At 41.2% G+C, this 22721-nt stretch overlaps 3 protein-coding genes across 3 annotated transcripts; 1 reads left to right on the top strand and 2 right to left on the bottom strand.

Annotated features, from left to right (window-relative positions):
* Positions 1-41: 41 nt before the first annotated feature.
* arl1 (ADP-ribosylation factor-like 1) lies at positions 42-4188 on the bottom strand. Its single transcript, XM_044020974.1, has 6 exons — positions 4078-4188; positions 3345-3479; positions 2524-2605; positions 2229-2340; positions 1717-1895; positions 42-1145 (listed from the first exon to the last, which is right to left on the bottom strand). The coding sequence occupies exons 1-6, from the start codon at positions 4079-4081 to the stop codon at positions 1115-1117; spliced, it is 543 nt and encodes a 180-aa protein (XP_043876909.1). The 5' UTR covers positions 4082-4188; the 3' UTR covers positions 42-1114.
* A 109-nt stretch (positions 4189-4297) lies between these two features.
* Positions 4298-14016, top strand: LOC122766259 (DENN domain-containing protein 11-like). Its single transcript, XM_044020970.1, has 9 exons — positions 4298-5156; positions 6723-6822; positions 7038-7196; positions 8129-8285; positions 8432-8570; positions 9787-9918; positions 10012-10162; positions 11453-11521; positions 11654-14016. Exons 1-9 carry the CDS (start codon positions 4763-4765, stop codon positions 11847-11849), a joined length of 1497 nt encoding a protein of 498 aa, XP_043876905.1. The 5' UTR covers positions 4298-4762; the 3' UTR covers positions 11850-14016.
* LOC122766257 (FYVE, RhoGEF and PH domain-containing protein 4-like) lies at positions 13925-22548 on the bottom strand. Its single transcript, XM_044020968.1, has 16 exons — positions 22298-22548; positions 18967-19098; positions 18324-18846; positions 17720-18185; positions 17474-17619; positions 17225-17381; positions 16920-17058; positions 16754-16812; positions 16391-16534; positions 16061-16233; positions 15840-15870; positions 15659-15748; positions 15397-15522; positions 15195-15314; positions 14875-15012; positions 13925-14466 (listed from the first exon to the last, which is right to left on the bottom strand). Exons 1-16 carry the CDS (start codon positions 22419-22421, stop codon positions 14140-14142), a joined length of 2895 nt encoding a protein of 964 aa, XP_043876903.1. The 5' UTR covers positions 22422-22548; the 3' UTR covers positions 13925-14139.
* Positions 22549-22721: the final 173 nt, after the last annotated feature.

Here is a 22721-nt window from a genome sequence, read left to right as displayed (position 1 = left end):
TGAAGAATTGGTTTGGTAGTCTTACAGTTTCAACACAGTAGTTGTACAATCACTTAATATCAATCTTTACTGAGAATCATTTTCACTGTACAAGCAATTATAAATATGTCACCATAAAATTTTCAGCATACAGTTAGTGTTCAGTAACTACATTACTAATATGCCAAAGCTGTTCAATTCAATGAGGAAAAAAAAGACTAACCATGACAGAATAAAAAAAAGAAAGAAAATACATGAACGACACAAACTAACAAAAAGTAGAATTCCATGTAATTTCTTTTGTCTGACTAAATTATAAAAACAGCCCATGCTGCAGTAACACCTGACTTAAGGACACATATATAGGGAAATGCATTTTTGGTCACTTTGAAGTCAAATTCTTTTTAAATTGATCTTTTAGAACATTTTAACCAGGTCAGCTAATTATTTACTAGCTGTGTTATTCAAGGCTGGGGTTATTTTCTGCACTAACCATGGTCATGAAGCATGCTAAAACCACTCACTGATTAGTTTTAAATTCTAGTTGTTGACATCCAGTATTTGTACTTTAATGAATTCTGCCTCCTGATAAATCTCCATAACTTAGCTGTTATTAGCTTTGGCTCCATGGTGCAAGGTCCAGTGAAGAACTCCTGCTTTCAGATACATTTTCAGACACTGATGAGCGAACAAATGTTTTACAGAGCCTCATTTACTTTTTTCACTTCATTTACAATAACTTAATTGCTGACACAGTTACAAATGGTTACACAAAATCATCAGTTTGTCCACAGACGGCATTCAACTATCAACTGACATTTGACTGCATTTCCTAAATATACAAAAATGTCCATCACTGCAGCCCTAAGGCTCTAAAAACCTTCACTTGGACCTGGTGTGTGTGTGAATTCAGTCCAGGCATTACTGCAGCCCTTGCTTGTCAGTTCAGCGCATGGAAGGCATTTGGAGGAATTGGCCAACACTTCAGGTGGGTATAACGACAGGAAGAGAGCAAAGGAGTGCAATCAATGGTCCAAAGGGAAATGAGACACGGGGGAAGGGACTGTGGTCGGTCACAGGGCGTCGTGTAGATGGGTCCAAGGTCAGGAATATATACAGAGAGGGAGGGCGAGATTCACTGCCGACTCTTCAGGGAATCCACCAACCTGCAGGGACAGATAAAGAGTCAATGGAATGCAGCCTCATTGTATCTTCAGGTTTAAGGATGCCAATTAAACTCTCTTTAAAACCTTCCCAAGGCCACTATGACTAAATTTAAGACGGTGGATTCACAAAATGTGCCCCCCAATTAGCAGCTTTTTTCACATCTGCACTCAATCCCACTTTATATGCTCATAACAGCTTTATTCTCCACAAGATTACATTTGTGGAGAATGTTTTTATGCTCTTAATTCTTGTCCCTATGCTTGTTTATATTTTTTGTGTGTGCTTTAATGACAGAAAAACGGCTCAATCCAAATCTCCATGTGAAAAGGCAAAACACTATTTACAAATATGCAAAATTTGGATCTGAACACCCAGCAGTAAATGGGGCAGACAACGTGTGCTACATAGGAATGAACAGTCAAGAATTAAAAATATTCAATGTACAGTGAAACAATGTTTCATCAGTACTCCTTCGGTCACTGCGTCCAAAAAACAAAAAAAAAAAAATAGAGACCCATTACTAAAGTACATATTCGTATTAACTGCAATAGCACGTATAGTAAAACCTACCATTCCATTGCCTCGTCCAGGCCTGTGCCCTTTGTGGCCGAGGTCTTGAAGATCTGCCACTTTCTGTCTTTGAGGGCAGGAAGGCCCAGAGCGTTTGCCACCTCGGTGGGCGTCATTGCCTGATCCATATCCTGTTTGTTTGCAAACACCACCAAGATGGCTTTCTTCAGCTCCTCCTCCTGAAAGAGATACAGTCACGGAATTACATCTGAGAAACCAGTAAGTAAGTAAAGTCAGCAGGTGTTTGGTTTCAAGTGGTGAACGTCATCTTTAATTGTGATGTGTTCTGATGTCTCACTCAAAAGTATTCAGCATTCATTTGTAAAGATTTCCTCTGATGTGACCTCACTGTGGCAGTAAAAGAAGTGATGGTATAGATATGTTTGACAAATTGGGAATCTACACAGTTGTTGTAAAGAAATTTCACAATGGACCTAAATTAATCAGTAACACAGTGGCTAAATATCATCTTCACATCTGACTCGATGCAGCTGAGAATTGGTCCCCGTTACCTCCAACATGGCCACCAGCTCAGACTTGGAGATGCCCATTCTATCACGATCGCTGCTGTCGACGACATAAATGACTGCATCTGTGTTTGAGTAATAACATCTCCAGTAGGGCCTGTGAATCAGAGAGGAGAAGGGGGGGAGGTACATTAGAGAGCAGCTGAGCTTTGGTCAGACAGCAAAAAGACAAACACAGACACAAAAACAAGATTTATCTGTTATCTGGGTGCTGACAGAGCAACCATCAGATTAGAGCTTCGTTCCACTTACATATACATTCATTTCCACTCCCACATACCTGATGCTGGTCTGTCCTCCCAGATCCCACACCTGGAACTTCAGGTTTTTATACGCGACTGTCTCCACGTTGAAGCCAATTGCTGTGTGGAAACAAATCCACATGCAGTGAGGAAAGAGGACATAAACCAGATTCAAGCAGACACAGGTTTTCTTTGTTAATGTAAATCTCAGGATAAAAAATGTGGAGATGATGGTCAGGAAAAAAAACCCTAAAACTAATTTTAGGTGTTTTTGACAGAATTGGTTCCACGTACCCTGCTTTTATAAAATGTTGATCAAAGGTAAAGCCACACAAATGCAAATAAGCATGCTGATGACAATTAACAAAGGCACAACATATCTATAGGGAAGTGGGTATGACATCGAAACCACACCCCCGAAAAGCAAACAATGAGCAAATGCATAGTCTTTACTTGACTCCTAGTGGCATGTAATGACATTAGTTGAGTAATGTTTGTGAATCGTGCCCACAGACAACTCTGATCATGATTTAGGAATCACTTTCTGATTCTGGTGGCCTAAACATTATTAAAGATCAGTTTGTTTGGTCAGTCGTTAGTGTTGCAGAAGGAACAATGAAAATGTCAGTCAATTCTCTTGGCTGTGACTGAATTGTTGATTTAGGGCCAGTTAAACTTGTTTTCCCCACTAGACTGTTCCAGTCACATCAAAGAAAAATGTTAACAATAATTGTTTGTTTGTAATCTGGTAGAAAATAAAATAATGACTACGTTACACAATGCAGATCGGCGAAAACTAACATAGTGTGTGAGAAAAGGGTGGAAATTAGAAAACAGACGAGAACATAGCAGTACGTACTGGGTATTGTAGTGACCACCTCTCCAACCTGTAGCCTGTACAGAATGGTTGTTTTTCCAGCACCGTCCAAACCAAGGATTAGAATCCTCATCTCTCTGGTGCCAAAAAGGCCAGAGAAAATACTAAACAAAGCACCTGGAGCAAAACACAACATGTTCCAATATTGAGAAAAGAAGCTTTTGATCAGTGATCGAAAATGTATCGTTTATCACCTAATATGCAATTTTCTATTCCCTGCTTCATCGATCTGAACTATGATCTGGTTAACTAAGGTTTCACCTTATAGCTGTGATAATGTATTCTGGTGCATTTATTTATCGTTTAAAATTTCATAAAACAGAAGTAATGCTCATTACATCGTCTATTGGGCAAGTATGAAGAGTTTAGCTTAGCTAAAGTAGCCAGAGCATGAGGGAAATACATGGGAAAAAAAACACAAGTTGTGGATTTCTACCGACTGTGTACTTGCTTCTAATGAGTAGGATTTTATTAAGACGAGTAGTCTGAGCAGAGAACATAGATTTATTGTGAAATGATTTACACCAAAACTCCCGTTGATGAAAAATACGGCAGTCGCTGAAACAAGTAACGACAGCTAGCTGGCTGGCTACAGTCAGTGGGCGTTCGGCGAAGCGGAGAAAAAAGTGCCTGTATTTCACTTTTTACACGCAGGTATGTTTCAGATTAACAAATATATTTATATATTTCACCGATCGATTATTAAAATACTCACCCATGTCGTCAGGACTGTGCTCCTTGTGTGACAAACGCAGGTGCAGTTGGGACAGAATCCTTCTTCCGTGTGGTTGACGTGTCTCTGAATGACGTCACAAACACGCTCTTGGATTTTATGCCGCAGCTTTCCACTCCAGCGGAAGCCCAGTTTAATTATCAAACTTTTTAATAACGACAATAACATATGTTTGAAAGACTTTCAACAATATATAATACATGAATCCAATTTGAGATTATATAAACAACACGCTACTTTATTAAATGTTAATATGTTACTCGAAAGTGCGACTTGTGGGAAAAATATCTGTTTCGACTCAATGATGCAGGGCGCGTTCAAGAAGCTACCTCATATCTGTGTTCTGAACTGTTCCACAGCTTTTATGAGTGAAGGGACGGCGACAGTGGCTGGTGAGTTGTTTTGAATGCAACTCGAATAGACTAAGGAGTAGCCTTCTCTGAGCAGCATCACATTTATGACCACTCACCAGACTAAAGGTAGATGTGAAAAGCTGCTCCACGAAACCTTAAATTGGATGCTGATTGCAAATGTTCGGAACAGTTTTTATAACAATGCGGGAACAGTTCTGAGCGAGATTTATCATCCACGGATGGACCTGGTGCCTGTCGGCTGAGACATCATATACAATCCACGGCCAGACTGACGAGGCGGGACAGCCGACAGGATGGTGGAGCGGTCGGACCGAGCCCCTCTGCTGGACTGGGAGGAGGTTCCGTCCGCGGAGAAGCCCGGCGTTACAGCACCGGCGGCAGCTCACGCCAAGGAACGACTGTCGAGCCCCACCAACAGCCGCGCCACATCAGGATGCTCCACGCCTGTGTTTGGGTGGAGCAGCAGTCCAGGAGGTCCCAGGTCTGTCTCCGGCTCAGACGTCTGCAGCACCCCGCCCACGACCTCCATCACCCCGGTGGGCACGGATGAAGGGCTGCGTCCAGGCAAGGAGCAGTATCTGTCGGATTTAGGCTCGAGGGATGTATCTCTAGAAGACAGGATGGTGACATGGGAGGAAAAGGACCAGATTGTGTCGGTTTTTGTTGTTACATTCAATACCAGATCAGGTGGGTCATCAAATCTACAGCATATAATCATAACTGTAATAATTCAAATGATATTAATGTGTATCATTTGAATAAAGGTACATGTTATGGTATGATATAAAAGACAGAGGAGAAAAGACTGGACTGATAAAATCAATACATCTTTATGTTTGACGCCCTAAATGATCCAAGTCTGCAGACTCCTCTCCTACAGGTGTGGCTTCTCCTGACCTGGCCATAAGTTTAGAGACATTATTAAAAGGCATTTCATCCATTGCAGTGTAACTACAAAGCAGACATGTCATGAATGACAGGATGATGAGGTTTGTGATGGGACTCATTCAGCTTGTGGTGTATGCACAGCAGCTCTATGCATTTTTAACAAGGAGCATTTAAAGACAGGATGAGCCCCCATGTGAAACAGTAGACAGCAAATCAAGTCACACACTGTAATGAAACAGAGGATCGTGGAGAAAGGATAAGTTGATTTCACAGGATAAGCCTACAGGGTGGAGCTGGACACTATCATTTTACACATTGGTACATTAAGTGTGCTAAGTCACACACACACGGTCAAATTAACCTTGGTGCTTGGCAGAATGGACAAAAAGCAGAAAGTGTGTACACATTTTGGGAGCAACAACTGATGTGTGTGCTCTTTCTGCTTGTTAATAGATATTATCAGATAGAGATAAAGGTGATGATGTGGTTATAGTTTTTTAATTTCTTGAAATAAATATTTCTCCACTTAAAGTATTTACCATTTGTGCATTACTTACAATGGGTCGCATCTATAAGTCTGTTAGACCAGAACAGGAATTTGTTTAGAATAGAATTATACAGAATGTTGCTTTGATTGACTATATTAACTATTAGTTTGCATGTTTAAGTGTAATTCATAAAGGAAACTATTTGGTTTTCGTCGGCTCAGAATAACGTATCTTGGGCAAGGGCCTTACTTTATGGAGGCAGCCATCTTGTGCCACCATGTTTCTACAGGGAGCCCAAATAACGTCTGTAGTCTCACGATTAGAAGTCACTAATTCTTACACACATTCTTAAGCATTTCGAGCCACATGATGCGTCACACATCAAAGTGATCCATCCAGATTTTCTAAATATATTATTTTTTGACATATTTTCTTAACCAGCAGTAATGGCACAGAATACCACCAGCAACACCTTCAGTGCTGCATGACACTTAGAGTCAGTCACAGCTGTCAAATGGACAACAGAGTGTGTTGGGTGTTCAGCTGCACTTGACTTTTAGGCTCAGTGGAAGATACAGACATGAAGCTGACACACTTCTGCAGGAACTCCACAAACTGATACTTGTAGCTAATGATTAGATTGAAAACCATACTGGCTGAGTCATTATCTCTGCTCCTGTCGGAATGTATTTGCTCAGCTGCCACTCAGCTGCGTCACTCCTCAACTTACACGTAATGATTTTCAGGGCTATTGTGTCATGAAAAAAAGGAAATGAAAGGAGTCAAATGCACATTCACTGCCTGTTCCTTTGTCGGTGTGTGTGTGTGTTCATTTATTGCTGTCTCATTTTTGTGTATGTGTGTGTGGGTGTGATAGGAAACATGCTGGAGTGGTGTCTGCCGAAAGACATGGACCTAGAGGGAGTGGAGTTCAAAGCCATCGCAAGTGGCTCCCACAGAGTCACCACAGACTTTATGTAAGCATGTGTGTGTGTGTATGTGCATAAAACCAAATAGAGGAAGCTAATTGGGAGTATTGGGATGCAACCCTGTCGTTTCCTTCTGGCAGTACAGCACAACACAGTGTTGCCTGGCAAAAAAAGGCTAAACTGGCAGGGTCTTTGCTCTTCTTGATTCATGCCTTCATGTGTCTGCGTCTCTTTCTCTCTCTTTTTCTCCACTGCAACAACAGCTACTTCCGGAAAGGCGGCTTCTTTGGCCTTGCCTGCTTTGCCAACATGGCGGTGGAGAGCACAGTGGAGAGGGGGGCGAGGATGAAGTCGGTAGGAATCCTGTCTACTTCCTACACCTTACTCTACCGCTATATGAGCTTCCTGGAGCACCAGGTCAGGTAAGAGCAGCTGGTTTGTGGGATGTGTTTACAGGGTGTGGTCAGCTGATATAAGCACAGACACTTCATCTGCTCACCTGGACACATCTGTTAATCACAACATGGCACGCACTTCATTCCTTTTGTCTATTGTAGAGCTTTGCATTTACAAAAAGTGTAACTCTCTGTATCTCTTTTGTGACACTTCCAAGGCCTCCCTTTCTCTCAGCTTTCCCTGATCCTGCTTAGTTCCCACACTATGGCCTCTGAAAGAGTGATCATACTTGTTACTCATCACTTCCCATGTAGCTTGTGCCAGATTCCCTGTCTGCTGACTGACTTGGCGGCAGTTGTCTGTTTCTTATATAAAGGGGTCTCTGTTGGTCATGAGGTGATTAAGATGTTAAGGAATTTATAGAAACTTCCTTGTTTTCTTGTTTTCTTCATTTCCTCTCCTCTCTTTTTCTTATTTTGAGCCCAACATCCATCTTCTCTTGGGACTTGCTCCCAACAGATCTGATTTTTTTTACAGAGAAAAGCTCATTATTCTCTATATTTAAGAGAAGTTGGTAATTTGTTAAATTATGTCAAACAGGATTCTCGTTCAGGATATTTTACTAATGTGACTGATGCATAAGCATGAAATCAAACATTGAAATGTTATAACTGCATCTTTAGTTGTTTGTTTAGTGTGTGAGTGCCATCCAGAGGACTTTTTGTTATGGCAGTACCGGTCACTGTAGTAAAAAGTTAAGTGTAAATATCCAAATTAAGAATGGCTGAGTTCCTCTTAGCTACCCCGGTATCCGAGTGCATTTGAGTGCATGCGACCTTGACCATTTGAACTAAAACATATCAAAATGTCTGCTGTGGAAAAAAGCCTATTTTTTGTGTGTACATTTGGTCATTATCTCTCATGACATCATTGGATGTTATTTTATTTGTGTCTTCAGGCTCCAACTCCACTCCCCAGGCCACTACTCCCCGCTGGAGGCCTTCTATGAGGACAAGAGGGCACTGCTGCCCCCCAGTGGAGATGGTATTGTTACTGCATGTCCAGCCAGTGCCTGGGGAGCTGCTATCAACCACAACATGCACCCTGAGATGAAGGTAGAAGGAGATGTTCCATTTTGATTTCCAACAATGAGAGCTGTGCTCAGCTTAAGTGTCTTACATGATATGACACAGTAACATTATGTGCTTGTGTGTGTGTGTGTGTGTGTGTGTGTGTGTTCGTGTGAATACCTGTGGACCAGATCACACACCCGGCAGGCTGTATGTCCCAGTTCATTCGCTTCTTTGGAGAGCAGATCATGGTGCTGTGGAAACTAGCTTTGCTCCGCAGACGCATCCTCATCTTCTCCCCACCTCCTGTGGGTGTGGTCTGCTACAGAGGTGAGAAATGTAAACTGAAATAGTTTGAAGGCATTATTTGACATTTTGGGAAGTAAGTGTGTGTGTGTGTGCTCATTTAAAGGCGACTGATGACCTTTTGACCTTTTTTAACAGTTAAAGTTACAAAGAAATGCTCTGTTTTATTATAATTTTATTTTCATTGTCACAATTATAATTTTTTCAATGGGAATGTAACCAAATCTAAGCCACACAGTAGCGAAGAAAATCAAAATCAAAAATGTTCTGCCTTTCTTTCACATCTGGAGTCAGATATCATAATTGTCTGTCACAGCTAGGTTTTCGAACCCAAGCCTCTGGTTAACTGAAACTGTTTTTCTGTCCATCTCCATCACGGACTTTGTACATGCTTTATTGTGAAGGTGGAGCCAGAAGACTGTTTGCTTAGTATAAAGCCTAGACACAGGTTGCTAAGCATAACATATAATTTGTACAGAAATTGAAAAAGTGACATTTTTTTTAGTGTGGAGCTTTAATCATCGTGCTCTTCTAATGGCTTCATATTGGACAGTCACAGCCTAAATGGTATTGATCCAGTCCTTTAATTAAAAAACATAAAAATGTCTAGTGCGTAAGAATTAGTGATATCTAATGGTGAGACAGCTGACTGTAACAAACAGGATTCCTCCATCTTCTCCTCTCTTTGGCATGTGTTTAAGGAAACTATTGTGGCCTCTGCATACCAGAAAGGATGCTTTTTGTACTAAGCTTTCACTTTCAAATGCATGGTTTTTCTGTTTGGGTTGTTGTTGAAACATGGCAGCGCAATATGACGGCCACTGTAAAGCAAAGGCTCTTGCCTAAATACTTGTACGAATTACATTTCATTTCTGCAAATAATCCCACTTTAAAGGTCCCTCCTATATTTGAAATGATCTGGGTTTGGCATTTGCTTTACATGCACTTTATTTTCATTGCTTTGTGTATTGTAAGTCCATGTTGGCTGGGCATTGTGTGGTGCTTGACATTTGAAAAATAAAAAATTAGTCAAATAAATCTATTAACTGGACCTTTGAATTTGTTCACAAAAATATCTATTTTGCTGATTATAGTGTTTCTTTTGTATGTCAGCATATACACAGGATATTTCATGGTGTATCCATGTTAGAAAGCCCACACATTCACGTCTTGTTTTCCTCTGTTTCTCTCCCACACTTATCCCATCATTTCTCTAATTCCTCCCGCTCTCCCCTCTCAGTGTACTGTTGCTGTTGCCTGGCAAACATCTCCATCCCTGGGGTCAGCACCGCTGTGCCTGAGTTCCGCCCCTTCTTTTATGTTAATGTGGCTGACATCAGCGCCCTGGAGAACGAGCTCTCGTATGTAGCATGTAAGTGGGCCGCTGGAAACGCGCTCAATATTTGAAGAGCTCAAGAAAAAAAAAAAACAGGAATTTGACACATCCTGTTTTATTTTTGCACAGGTACTACCGAGAAGATCTTTGAGGAGAAGAAAGATCTCTATGACGTGTACGTAGACAATCAGAATGTAAAAACCTACAGAGACGGCCTAAAGCCTCTGCTGCGCCTCAGCACTGCAGACCGGGAGAAATATCGCAAGCTCACAGAGCAGAGGTGCGTACAACAACGCTTCACTCGAATTATCAGCTGTTGGACTGTTCCTAAATCTGGTAATTCAGAGATTGATATACGTTGTTTCACTGTGCCACACAGATCAATAGACCCTTTTCCCAGCAGCCATTTTGACCTGTGTTGGCAGGAAAAGCACAGGTGTCACTGATCACATTAACGGTAGCTCTGTCCAGTTCATGTAAGTCAGGACAGTGTGATCGTGAACCGACATGTACGACACAACTGATGAAGCTAAATGGAACTCAGCCATCATTAATGCAAACATTTACACCTGTGCTTTTCCTACTTTGACCCACTGTCAAACAAAAACTTAAAGAAACACATCAGTGTGCTGCTGTGCTGGTTCACATGTGAAAATTGTTCATTTTCAATTACACTACCATTCTTTCCTGCTGCAGGTCATGTGTTTTCTTACAGATAGGAATAGAACCCAACAAATGCACCATTTCCTCCTGCTTGGAAATCATTTTTTCATATTAAACCAACTTGTCTTTATTTGCCTAGTGCAAAATCGTGCAGAACGGTGATTATTAATAACAGCGGCGTCTGTTGCTAAATGATTTTAAGCTTAATGTTTGTCAGTCAGTCATCATCTAACCGCTTTATCCTCCACCAGAGGGTCGCGGGGGGTGCTGTGCCAATCTCAGCTACATCGGGCGATAGGCGGGGTACACCCTGGACAGTTCGCCAGTACATCGCAGGGCCACACACAGATAGAGACAAACAACCATTCACTCTCACTCCTATGGTCAATTTAGAGTGTCCAATTTACCTAATCCCCACATTGCATGTTTTTGGACTGTGGGAGGAAGCTGGAGAGAACCCACGCACACACGGGAAGAACATGCAAACTCCATGCAGAAAGGCCCTTGTTCCAACCGGGGCTCGAACCCGGGTCTTCTCGCTGCAAGGCGAGAGTGCTAACCACTACACCACCGTTTAGCCCCAGCTTAATGTTTGGATATGCAAATATTAGAGCCTTAGCTGAACACTGCACGAACTGTGGTGGTAAAATGTTAGCATGAAAACTTACTTTACTAACTTGGTGTCCATTATAAAAATGATTAGCATGGTAGCACTGAATTTACCATGTGCATGAGCAGGAAAAGCACATTAAAGATGGCTCAAGTCAAAAATCCACTGACAGAACCACCATCATTAAAACATTATGTGACATATCTGGCTGTAAAACTCAAACTGGGCTCTCAGGCCTGTAGGTTTTTGGAGGAGACTGTTTTAAGTGTGTGTGTGTGTGTGTGTTTCTGTGAGTAGGCAGATTCTGCTGTACTCTCAGGAGGAAAATGGAGACTGTGTGTCCAGTGAAGAGGATCTGTTTATTCTGTGAGTAGGATTTTTTAAATTTTTAACTCAGATTAAACACTTGAAATAACAACAGTGACATCTGGTAATGAGTTTGACGGTAGTCATGCACCACTCTCTTCTCACCTGCTTTCTCAAACCCAACCTTTCCAGGTTTTTCCTGGAGCAAAACAATCGGATATTCCAGACACTGAGTGAGGTGGCAGGGAGCCCTGATCCCACCTTGACACAGGAAAGTGTGCGAGCGATGGGTCTGGATCCTCATGGGGACAGGCTCTTCTTGCTCCACCTGTTGGAAATCTATGGCTATGACACTCTGCTGGTGTCGGAGCAGCTCTGCTGTAGCTGAAAGAGGAGACAGCTAGTCCTCTCTTTCTGTCATCTCTGCTGATCTTACAAAGGAAGTTGATTTGCCTCGAGCCAACTCCCTATGCTGCACTACTGGCTTCTTAAGAGTCTTCAGGACTGTTTGAGCCTCCAGAAACTTCTCTGGTATAACTTATTTTTGTTTTACGTCTCTGTCTGGCTTTTTGTTGACAAGAACAAGAACAGTAAGCTTTCTTGAGTTTAAGCTCTGCTTCAAACAGCTCCATGGAGATGAACTCACATTTGAGGTGAATATGCCACTCTGAACGTGGACTTGAAAGTACTGGGACACGTAAATGAAATGATAGAGCAGACTTCACTTCATATGAAGTTCGTGGTTTGGAGATTTTCAGTGAACAAAACAGGTGAACTGGTGATTATGTGTGAGAGTGGCAGTCTTTCTGTAAATATTTTTTTTTCCCTTTGTGTGTTACGTATCAGCGTATGTATGTGATATGGGGTCCAACTCCCTGCTGTGTTGCTATCCTAGTATCAAGTGCTGGATTTACTTCATGTTTTCATGTCTCTGCACCCGAATCAGGGCCTCAATTCTTAGAATGTGTGGAACCACAGGTCAAACCTCGTTTGTCTTTAAGATCAATGTCTGTAACTACTGCTGTTTTGAATGGGAAATGACTAGTTGATGGATTTTGCCTATTCATGACGACTGATTATCGCCCATTTTGTTTGTGCTGAAACCAAATCAGATTTTCTTATCGTGTCCAAAAGGCAAGAAATGGTTGTACCTGCATTTCAGGGTGAGCCGTTACACAAGCGGAACATTTGTTGTCAAAGGGTCCAATTGTTATTTCTCATTTATAGACGCAAATCAGATTTGACGGCCATCGTACAGCCAAAGAAATAGGATTAAAAACTATTCTATAGTTTTTAGAATAAGGACATATCAAAGTTTGATGTAAAGACTGGACGACAATGTGAAAAGATCACCTGTAGTATTAATCCCACATTCAACCCTGTACAGAACCTCACAGCAAGTTTCAGCTCATTGTTCAGCTTAAACCACAACCTGAGAGTTTTGGTTCACCCTCACTGCTTCTCGCAGCCTTGTTTTCAATTAAATAAAAAGGTGTTAAATTAGGAGCAACATTCAAAGCCTTTAACAAATATAAGACATTGGAGTTATGTTAATGACATTTTGATCGTGTCATTTTTGCAAATAGTTTCAAATCCAACAGTGGTCATATCCTTTTGTTCATGTAGCCACTACCTTAGTGGGCCTTCCATGAAATGCTGGATAGCCAGCACACACTATTCACAATTAACAGCTAGTATTGTAACTTTTGACCGATCACAAGTTGATGCTGGGTACATAGTTGATCAGAGCAGAGATTGAACCACAGTAAATTTCCAGTGAATCCATATCTTGCTAGGAAGCTTTAAAAAAAAAAACAGCTCTGAAGAACATTTGTCAAAACCAGCAACCTCTTTCACATGACACTCTTATTTTGTCTGTTAATATGAATTATTGTGCTTATTTATGCAGATTTTAGATGTTTCTCCCTTTTGTGTGACATTTTCAGATTCTGCCGGAGGGCGTTCATACATCAGGTATCGTTAAGAAAATCATGTAAAAATATTGTGTTCAGGGGAAAGTCCTTTGTACTTACTATTATTGTATCACTGGTGGTAAATGGTAAAAATACCATAAATCTGAAAAGGTTTTTATAATTTCATTCTTACACAATCATGCCACCACATTCAGTTTGGTGTTTTGGTCATGCTCTATGCTGTGAACAAGTCACATTTTCTTTTCCATGTGGTTTTGTTTCTTTTTACTAAGTTGCTTTGTGTTGTTCAGATGCAAATATATGATGATATGTAAATATTCAATTACTGTAATGATCTGTGAAGAAATGGGATCACTTGAATGTGTTTTCTGAGACAATAATGATCCCATTGACCCTGTATGTCACTGAAATCCCCAATCAATCCTCATATGTCCAACTGTACACTGTAAGAAATTAAACTGAAGCATATTTTTCATGCCACATCACAGGGTGCTCCAGACATCCTGGCACAGAGTAAACATCCGTGTAGTTGAAGGTCCAATTTATGTTAAAACACTTTCACTTTATTTATTTTACTGTAAATCATCTCCAAAATAAAGTGCACAGCCACTTGTGAAGAAATCCTTTCTCAGTTCTGAATTTCACTTCTAGATTCCATTCATTTAAAAACGTGGTCCAAAGCAACATCTTTAAAAAAAAACAATTAACTTGTTACATCTGTTCTTACGTCTTTTCCACAGAGCCTCAATCTGCAGTAGTGGTTTCCTTGTTGCCATTGTAGATTAGATCCGCACAGATGGAGACACTTCCATTACTGACGCTACCATTAACACCACATCTAGAGTCATTGGTGGTGATTTGAGAAGCAGTCAGTGAGCATGCTGGCATCCTGCCTGTTACAGCAACTTTCAGAGCAGCCAGCCATCGCTGTTTCAGGTCCAGACTGTCGCAGGTGAACATGTGGGTGGTTTTAGACTGACCTAACCTGAAACACGGCTGACCATGCAGCTCCTGACAGGAATCCTCCACACTGCAGCCCACCAGAGGTATGCTGAACAGGTGCTTCGCATCCTGGAGATGTAAATGAAAATGTGATGAGATGGATATAGACAGCATTTATTTTGGAAACAAAAAAACTGTATTTGTCTGGTTTATAAGCCCCTCAGACATCAAAATAAGTTAAGAAATAGCACTACACAAACTGAATGCTAAGCATGTACTTGTGCAGTAGATTGCACAAAAGTTTCCCCTTTTTTCCCCCCTACATGCATGCATGCATGATGTCAGATGCTGACTGTTCTGCATGTTTACAACTCGGGTTGTGGCAACATCCGTGTATGACTTACACCATGTGTCTAACCTCTAGAGACAAATTCTGACCCAAATATAAGTGAAGTACAAACAGAAACCATTTTGGCAAAGTTTGGCAAAACTTGTAAATATAAAAAGGAGATTTAAGGCTTACAAAAACATTCTTACCTGCGGGACATTGTACAGGAAAAGAACTGGAGGCTCAGCCTTTGTAATAACACACCACATTTGCTGCCAGGTCTTGGGTTTGTCACCATAATGTAGGAAACCACTCACTACAATGTCAGTCACTGGAGATGCTTCAGACTGGGAGAAAACACATGAGGAAAAGATGACACTAAAGACATGCATCATTGTTAAGCTATCTTTTATGACTTCCTGAGTACTCTGCTAAATATATACAATTTGATTTAATCCAGTGCAGACTTTTGTTCTTCTTGCGTAGTGTAAAAATTAAAAATGTCAAACTTTGAAAACACTTGGCTCACCTCCGCCTTGTCGCCCCTCTGACCAGTCAGGATGGAGTAACAGGCTTTACACACTTTGTTCAGCTTGTTACCATCATACTCCAGAGCCACTTTGTTGTCTGAACACTTCCAACACACCACCTAATGACCAAAGACACCACCACTGTTGAAATGTCTTGACCTTATGTCCACTGATGGTTTCGACCGATGTTTTGTCACTCACGCAGCCACAGGCACGGCAGTGATGTCGTCTTCTTGTGAGCGCGTTAAAAGGCTCCTGACATTTCATACACACGGTCACCTCGTTGTCTCTGATCCAGCGCGGGGCTCGACGACCGAGTTCCTCAGCCTGTTAAATATATTCATGTCACAGCCAGTTTGTTTTATAGTGCCTCTTAATGTTGTAAATAGATATACACTCAATCTCTGCATGATCACTTTTTCCCAAATGTTTATTTAAAAAAACCAAAAAAAAAAAAACTTACTGGTTCCAATTCTTCCACATTCACCTCCTTGGAAGCCAATTTAAAGGTTTCATTTTTCTTCTGAAACAAATCAACAGCTTCTTGAATCACCTGGATAAATGGTAAAAAGGTAAGACTTGCTTTAGAAAAAAAAAAGACAAATTCATGAGATATTGTGCAGGACTTAAAAGTTCCCTGGTACCTTAATCCACTCGTCTCGGTCTTGTTCAGAGCTTTAAAAAAAAAAACAAAAAAATATTACATTTGAAGTGAAAATCAGGTACACATGTACACAGGGAGTTTTTTTTATATGTAACTTAAATGATAAATAGACCAGGGATAATGACCAAACATTCTAAAAAAAATGAAAAATCAAGCATTGCAGTTGGCATTGTATTGGTTACATGTGTTCCTCACACACACCTGGCCTGCAGCTCAAGAGTCTTCTCCTTTCCTGAGACCTGAAATGTATATAGGTGGTCTTCATTGTTGGTCTGCTGCACTTGCATACATTCCACTCCAATCCTACAACGAACAGTCAAACGTTGCCCAACTAGGCAGAACTTCGGAGTGCAGCACAGCAGGAAGTTGTTGAACTGTGGAGGAAATGGAAACTAAAATTCACTGCTTTCCCATTTATATGTAGCCGTCATTAAAATCCCAGTTTAACATAACTCTTAAGAAATTAAACAGGTTATGGGGCTTATTGTAATAACACAACTCTTTTCAGTTTCTGTAAAGCAGGGCTCTCACCAGGAACAGGTGTCTCTCCATGGCAGATGCGTTCCTGGCAGCAAGCTTGAGCAGACGACCTTCCCTGAGGAACTCATTGGTTGGATTGACCACTTCCTCCTCTCCAACCATCTCATAGATTTCCAGCAGCCGCTTCCTGTTCTCCTGCAGTCAAAGACATGGTAAAGAAACACCGAAAAGGATGGTTCACAAATGTAAATGCACTTATGGGTGATAAATCACACGGTTACAGACATTTAATAAAACTACAAAGTGTCGGAATAGATTAAAACAGTTCAATCATTGACAGTAGTTGGTGTGTAAAGAAATCCATACCAGACCATGTCAATTATAAATGGTAAATAACGTGGTATGGTAATTTACAGCTTTGTGGATGGCGCTGTTTGAGTGTGTGGCTGCCATGGAAATGGTCTCCAAAGACTCTGTGGAAGGACACAAAGGGAGAGTCTCATACGGACATGAGCTTTCAGAGATTGATGAGCATATTTTTGTTATGAGACAAAGTGGAGGTGCAGTGTAGTACACCTACTGTGAGCAAGCTCATAATCTGGGTTTTCCTTAGGCAGTTTCTTCAGATAATCCCTCAACAGCATTTCGTAACGTGGAACCCTCTGGACCGGCTCCAGCATGTGGTGTTGTAAGGTCAAGCTGCCGCACGCCTCCTGACTCTGAGCACAGTACAGTTTATTGGATATTGCACATATCTACAAACATAAACACCATTGAATCTAAAAGGCTTGTATTGTCCTATTTTTAATTGGAAAACTGATAAATCAGTCAGACGCTACTGCAGAGGAATATGTGGTGCTGTAGAAGCTGGTGAATGCATCTTACCTGTATTTCCTGGATGACGTTTCGGAAGGTAGAGGAGCGCTCCGTCCATGTCCTCACCAGCTCCATGGCCTGGTCAAAGTTCCTGACATAGTCCGCGTACATCCTCAGGAACGGTGCGTGCTGCAGCAGAACGTGACCCAGGCCTGGTCTCTCACACCTTGGTGAAAGTGGGAAAGTACAAATGTGTGAGGGTCAAATGTTACCCTCCCCTAAATGTTGTGTGTGTGTGTTCGAGATGAAAGCACCCACCAGTGCTTGATGCAGGTTTCCAGGTCAGGCAGCAGGAACTGGCTGTGAAACGAGTAGATGGAGGAAATGTTGGAGAAAATATTTCGTATCACCTCAGCAGGAAATGAGCCTCGACCTGCCTCCTCTGTTAAACGCGAGCAGAACACCTATGTTGGGAGTCAAAGGCATGTTTGTTAGTTTTATAAAAGATTTTGCATAAAGAGCACTGACTGATTTGTGGCTCCCTCCATAGGTCACCACACTGACCTGGTCTAGCAGATAGAGGCGAGCTACATAAGCTCTTTCTGTGTGCAGGAGTTCCCTGGCTATCTTGTACAATTTCTGCTCTGTGTTCTCTTCAGAGTTTGGCTCCATTTCCCTCTTCTTGTCCTCCTCATTTTGTTCACCTATAGGATCCTTGTGAATCCTCTCATCTTCCATAGCAGCCCTGCTGCACTGGCAGGAAAACTTGGCACCACATTCCATTGGTAATATGCCTCGTTCCACTTTGTCAATCACGCTCTTCCCATTTACTACTGGCCACTCTTTGCTCTGCACTATGCCATTAGTTTGTCCTTGAGAAAATCCTTTGCCATTGCTTGATAGGTGGTCTTCAGCTGTGCTGTGATTGAGCCTTTGGTTGGTTGGTGCTTTAATGGTGATGGCAGGCCCCCTGCTGTTGGATGATTGCAGCGGTTTTAGTGGAGAACGTTCAACTTTTTCAGTGGAACATCTGCAGAAATCAAAAGAAATAATGATTAAATATTCAAATAATTGACAGAAGACCACTGCAGTCTAAATGCTGCAGATACTATCAGGAGATATTTAGGTCATTGAAGTGTAGACAAAAGATCAAATGAAAAAGCTCTACCTGCTCTCATCCAAGTAAATAATCAAGTCAGGCACACTCAAAGATTTTCCTGTCATCTTCTCTTGTCCATGCGTCTTGCCACTTGGAATTCTGTGCAGTCCCAGCAAGGATTTGGAGTTCTTGCCAAGGTTGTAGCTCCCCATTTTCTTCTGAACAGGACTGGGGGTCCGCAGTTTTCCTGCGAGAGGACTAAGGTTCCTTGGGGATAACCTTGCTGGGCTGTGTCCTCCCTCCTTAAATGGGCTACAGCTGTGAATGCCTCTTTTGCCTGGGCTCGGAGATCCTAAAACTGGACTGCTTGCAAGTCTTGGAAACCCCTGAGCTTGTCTGGCAGGGCTGATATGTGTCGCAAAAACTCCATTCAAAACAGAGCTCCCTCCACCTCGAACTGGACTGGGGGAGTTCAAGTAGTCCTGTACTGGACTGACACAGGAAACAGAAAGTCCATAACATCTGTTAGGACTCTGGTCGACATTAACGTGATGGGGTCCTGTAGTGGGACTGTAGGTGGGTTTAGGAGGTACTGTTAAGAGAGAACATAATTTGTTATGAGGTTTGCTAATGTGCAGTAACAGTACATTGTTGTACATGTACAGGTTTGACCAAACACAGTGAAAATGCAATTGATTGGACGTCAGCCTACCTTGTGGTTTTAAGGGAGATCTTTTAGCTGGACTTTTAGTTTTGTTCTTGTCTTCTGCACACCTTGGTTCTGATCCACAGACTTTGTCACAAGTGTAGCCACAGCTGTATGTGCCACACACTCCACTGCTCGCTAGTAAAAAAGACATCTACTGTTATGCACTTATAGAAGTTACACTGGATGAAATGTTATACATCTGAATGTGAATTTGATTGCACTAAAATGTAATATTCAATTGACTAGTTTTAAAGTTTTGTTTGTTTTTTTAAAAAGGCTTGACTACAGATTATACATTTGTAAAACCACATACAATATTTCCCAAATTTAAACAAGTTTGAAGCAATAAGAAAGGTGTTCTAAATACATGTTTTTGTCACCCAACACTTTTCCACTTGACTCATGAAAAATCAGTAGACACAGTACAAGCACCACAGTACTTGTTCCTCTTACAAACATGTGCACTTAATGCATAACAATTTTAAAATGTCCAACTGCTTGTTTTCTTACCTGCAGTAGAACTCCATAGTTGTGTTAGAAAATGTGTTATATAAGAAAGTCAAGCCGTAAAGTTTACTCCTGGCTTTACAGATTTGTCATGAGGAAAGGGTCAGAGCTTACTTTCTCAATAGCATAATACTTCTGCTTTATCAGTTCTGCTTTTTCGTCATAGAGCCTTACCATTTGCCACAACCTGTTAACACCTAAGAGACAACTCTTGTCTAAATTTTTAAATGTTCCTCTTACAGATTCACTAAAAGGTGAGTGAGTGAGTGAGTGAGTGAGTGAGAAAATAAAAGAAATCCTTTATCTTTTCAAGTTGTGAGTAACATTAAGGGGTGGTTATTAGAAGATACTGAATATATTACCAATAGGAATGTTTGAATAAATGTATCACTTATTTAAAATGAAACATTGTTGTAGCCTTAGAATAGTTATTGTCCTTGCAATAGGATACAGAACAGTTAATATTATGATGGTGTTGTATTATAATGCTCAATAATATCTTAGGTCTATTGCACAGGGAAGGTTGAACTGAACCTCAACTTAAATAATATCACAATTGCAATATCTTCCCCACACTGTTCAGCCCTGAAACCTGATGCACAAACAATCAAATAAGAGATTTTGGAATACTCAAAATACTCTGAGCATGTGTGCACTAATACTTTGTTGATTCTAAATTAATGTTCCTGCAAGAGACTAGGTTAGAGGTTATAGCATTATCCTTTTAAATCCTGCAAGCACACACTGTTTTAACATTTTAAAACAAAACATTTATCTATGTTAAATTGACAGACATGAGGTGTTCTAGTCTTACACTTTGCAAGAAATTGAATTAAAAAAAACACAATAAGAAATGTCTTTTCTTTGACTTACTGTAGATCCCTGTACTGTATTATAAGGTTAGGAAATAAAAACCATTAAACCCATCTTTATATGTCAAGTAAAGAATGCTGTAAAAATCCCCTGGTTATTTCAAAACAAATGTCAGGCTGTAGTTAAATGCCATTAATGTCAAGGTGTGATTACAAAATGTTTGGTCTGTGTTTGCAGTGTTTCTTCATATGTTCCACCACATCACAGTTCGAATCGGAGGCCGTTTCTCATTCCGTCACCAAGACCCAGGACCTGAGGTAACACACAGAGGATGCCGCGGGCCAGATAAAACAGGATGATGGGCAGGATCTGGCCCCAGGGCCTTATGTTGCCCATGTGTGCTGTAGAGTCTATAGTAACATCTGAACTTTCGAATTACATAAAGAGGGGTTGGGCTCCCATGAAGGTAGTAAAATTGTGGGGGTCTTTACAATATAACCAAAAACATATTTTTATAATATTATTTTAATCACAAATACAGTTTTTAATTTTTAAAGAGACACGCCAACAAACGTTGTACAACAGAACCACCCGTGAATGACCGTGACAATGACTGCACTTCACCACCGCGCCACTGTGGTGCGCTGTAGGATAATAAGCGCCGTGACTTTGTGCTTGAGCTAGCGAGATACTCAAACCGAGAATCAATTGTAGACTCAACTGATGTTAGAACAATATTGAAGATACTATTATGCCGCTGAAAAGGGCGCAGGTGCCAACTGGGTCTACAAGCCGGGATAATTTGAAATTGTGTTTTCTGGAAAAAAAAAAAAACTTCAGCGAGAATACACCTACTAGCATTAGCTTTGCCCCGGGAGACGATGCTTACTCTGCTACGCGACCTGATGCTGCTGAATGTGGAGACACAATCAGTCGAGGTAGAGAATGGATGTCTTGTCTGCAAGGAAGCCAAGACTCTCTTACTTTCAGACAAAAAGACTGGAGTACATTTAGCGGGTGCCTGGGTCATTGGAACTGTAATTACCCCTGTTCAGAAGCAGTTAGCTGCATGTAAATGTTTATATACACCGCGACAAGGTTGTTCATAAACGAGCTGTTGAAATAGCAGGGATTTTAAAAAAAGGAAGTGCTTCCAAAGAAAGTTGCAGACTTAAGCTCCAGCATGTTTGAAGAGTGGCTGAATAAAGGTCGCCTTGGACTAAAGTTAATCCTATTCTGAAATCTAATGAGATGAGTAGACCGATCTGGCCATTCATGTGCTTCTTGTCTAATCTATTGATTGTGTAGAGCACACTGTACAAGAGATGAGAAAGTAATGTCAAATCATTAATGGACCCAAAATTAACTCGAAAAAAACAAAAAGAGCATAGCCACAGACTGGGCCGCTGGGAGACTGACGACATTTCCCTTGATATCAGGCACTACTAACCACCTCTCGAAACCCTGGTTCTCTTTACCACCAGTCCACGAAAAATGAGAGCTATTGGAAGCCCATTTTTACAATAATATGGGTGTCCAGCAGTTTCAACGCTGTCAAAGCGATGTTCACTTTAAATTGACAATGAAAAACGTTACGTGAACTAAATTCTCTCCCTGGTTGATGTAAACCGTCTCAGCCACCAACTGATCGGGCTGGTAACCGTGTTGAATCGGTCTATAGATCAGCACTTATGGCCGAAAACGACTCAAATAGGTAAGATTGTGGCATTTAGTTATATTACTAGGATTCTTTTTTGTTTTTTTGGTTTTAAATAAGACATTTGTATTAGAGACCCCCACAATGGTATTATATTTCGAACCTGTCAAGCTTGAATTTGTCTGCCCCCTATGATTATCAACGTCAAACTTGGAATAATTGGACATAATGTATGGTGTTTTCAAACAAACCCTTATCCATAACAATGTGACACATATATACCACGAACTTAACCTAAGCACAATTCCCATCATAGCCTTAAAAACACGTTGTTACTTTCATGTGATGATGCCTCACCTGTCTGTGAGACACAGTCCACCTCAGCACCTTTGACCTTCCGTCTGACTGCCACTCGTCTGAACTCCTCCGGCTCTCTACTGCTGTTCAGAGTCAGGCTGTTCCTCTTCTTCAGGTCAAACATTGTTCATCAGCAAACAACAAAAACAAAACACAGAAGACTGAGGCTCCACTGTCCTCACGCTGTTGCACTGATTCACGTGCCTCAATCAGCGCCACTAATCTGCGCGCAGCTGTTCGAGCGCTGCCTCTGATTGACAGCCGCACGCACCCAATCAAATCACACGCTCACCCCTGACGGAGCTGTGACAGTGGAAAATCAATGGTCTAATCTCTACCACCCATTTCATTCTGTTATTGAATGTTGTCATCATCACAGGTACACAGGTTTGATTTGTTCATGGACATTAAAGAAACAAATAAA

Source organism: Solea senegalensis, linkage group LG3, assembly GCF_019176455.1.
Source record: "Solea senegalensis isolate Sse05_10M linkage group LG3, IFAPA_SoseM_1, whole genome shotgun sequence".
Lineage (NCBI taxonomy): Eukaryota > Metazoa > Chordata > Actinopteri > Pleuronectiformes > Soleidae > Solea > Solea senegalensis.
This window is presented reverse-complemented; position numbering and strand designations above follow the sequence as displayed.

Coding starts and splice junctions, on each gene's coding strand:
- arl1 (XM_044020974.1), bottom strand. Junction 2,606..3,344: donor GGTGGTCACTACAATACCCA/GTACGTACTGCT, acceptor GTTTCCACACAG/CAATTGGCTTCAACGTGGAG. Junction 2,341..2,523: donor GGAGGACAGACCAGCATCAG/GTATGTGGGAGT, acceptor TCTGATTCACAG/GCCCTACTGGAGATGTTATT.
- LOC122766259 (XM_044020970.1), top strand. CDS start 4,763: ATGGTGGAGCGGTCGGACCGAGCCCCTCTGCTGGACTGGGAGGAGGTT. Junction 5,157..6,722: donor TACATTCAATACCAGATCAG/GTGGGTCATCAA, acceptor TGGGTGTGATAG/GAAACATGCTGGAGTGGTGT. Junction 6,823..7,037: donor AGAGTCACCACAGACTTTAT/GTAAGCATGTGT, acceptor CTGCAACAACAG/CTACTTCCGGAAAGGCGGCT.
- LOC122766257 (XM_044020968.1), bottom strand. CDS start 22,421: ATGTTTGACCTGAAGAAGAGGAACAGCCTGACTCTGAACAGCAGTAGA. Junction 19,099..22,297: donor GGACTGTGTCTCACAGACAG/GTGAGGCATCAT, acceptor CTTTTTTACTAG/CGAGCAGTGGAGTGTGTGGC. Junction 17,382..17,473: donor GAAACCTGCATCAAGCACTG/GTGGGTGCTTTC, acceptor ACTTTCACCAAG/GTGTGAGAGACCAGGCCTGG.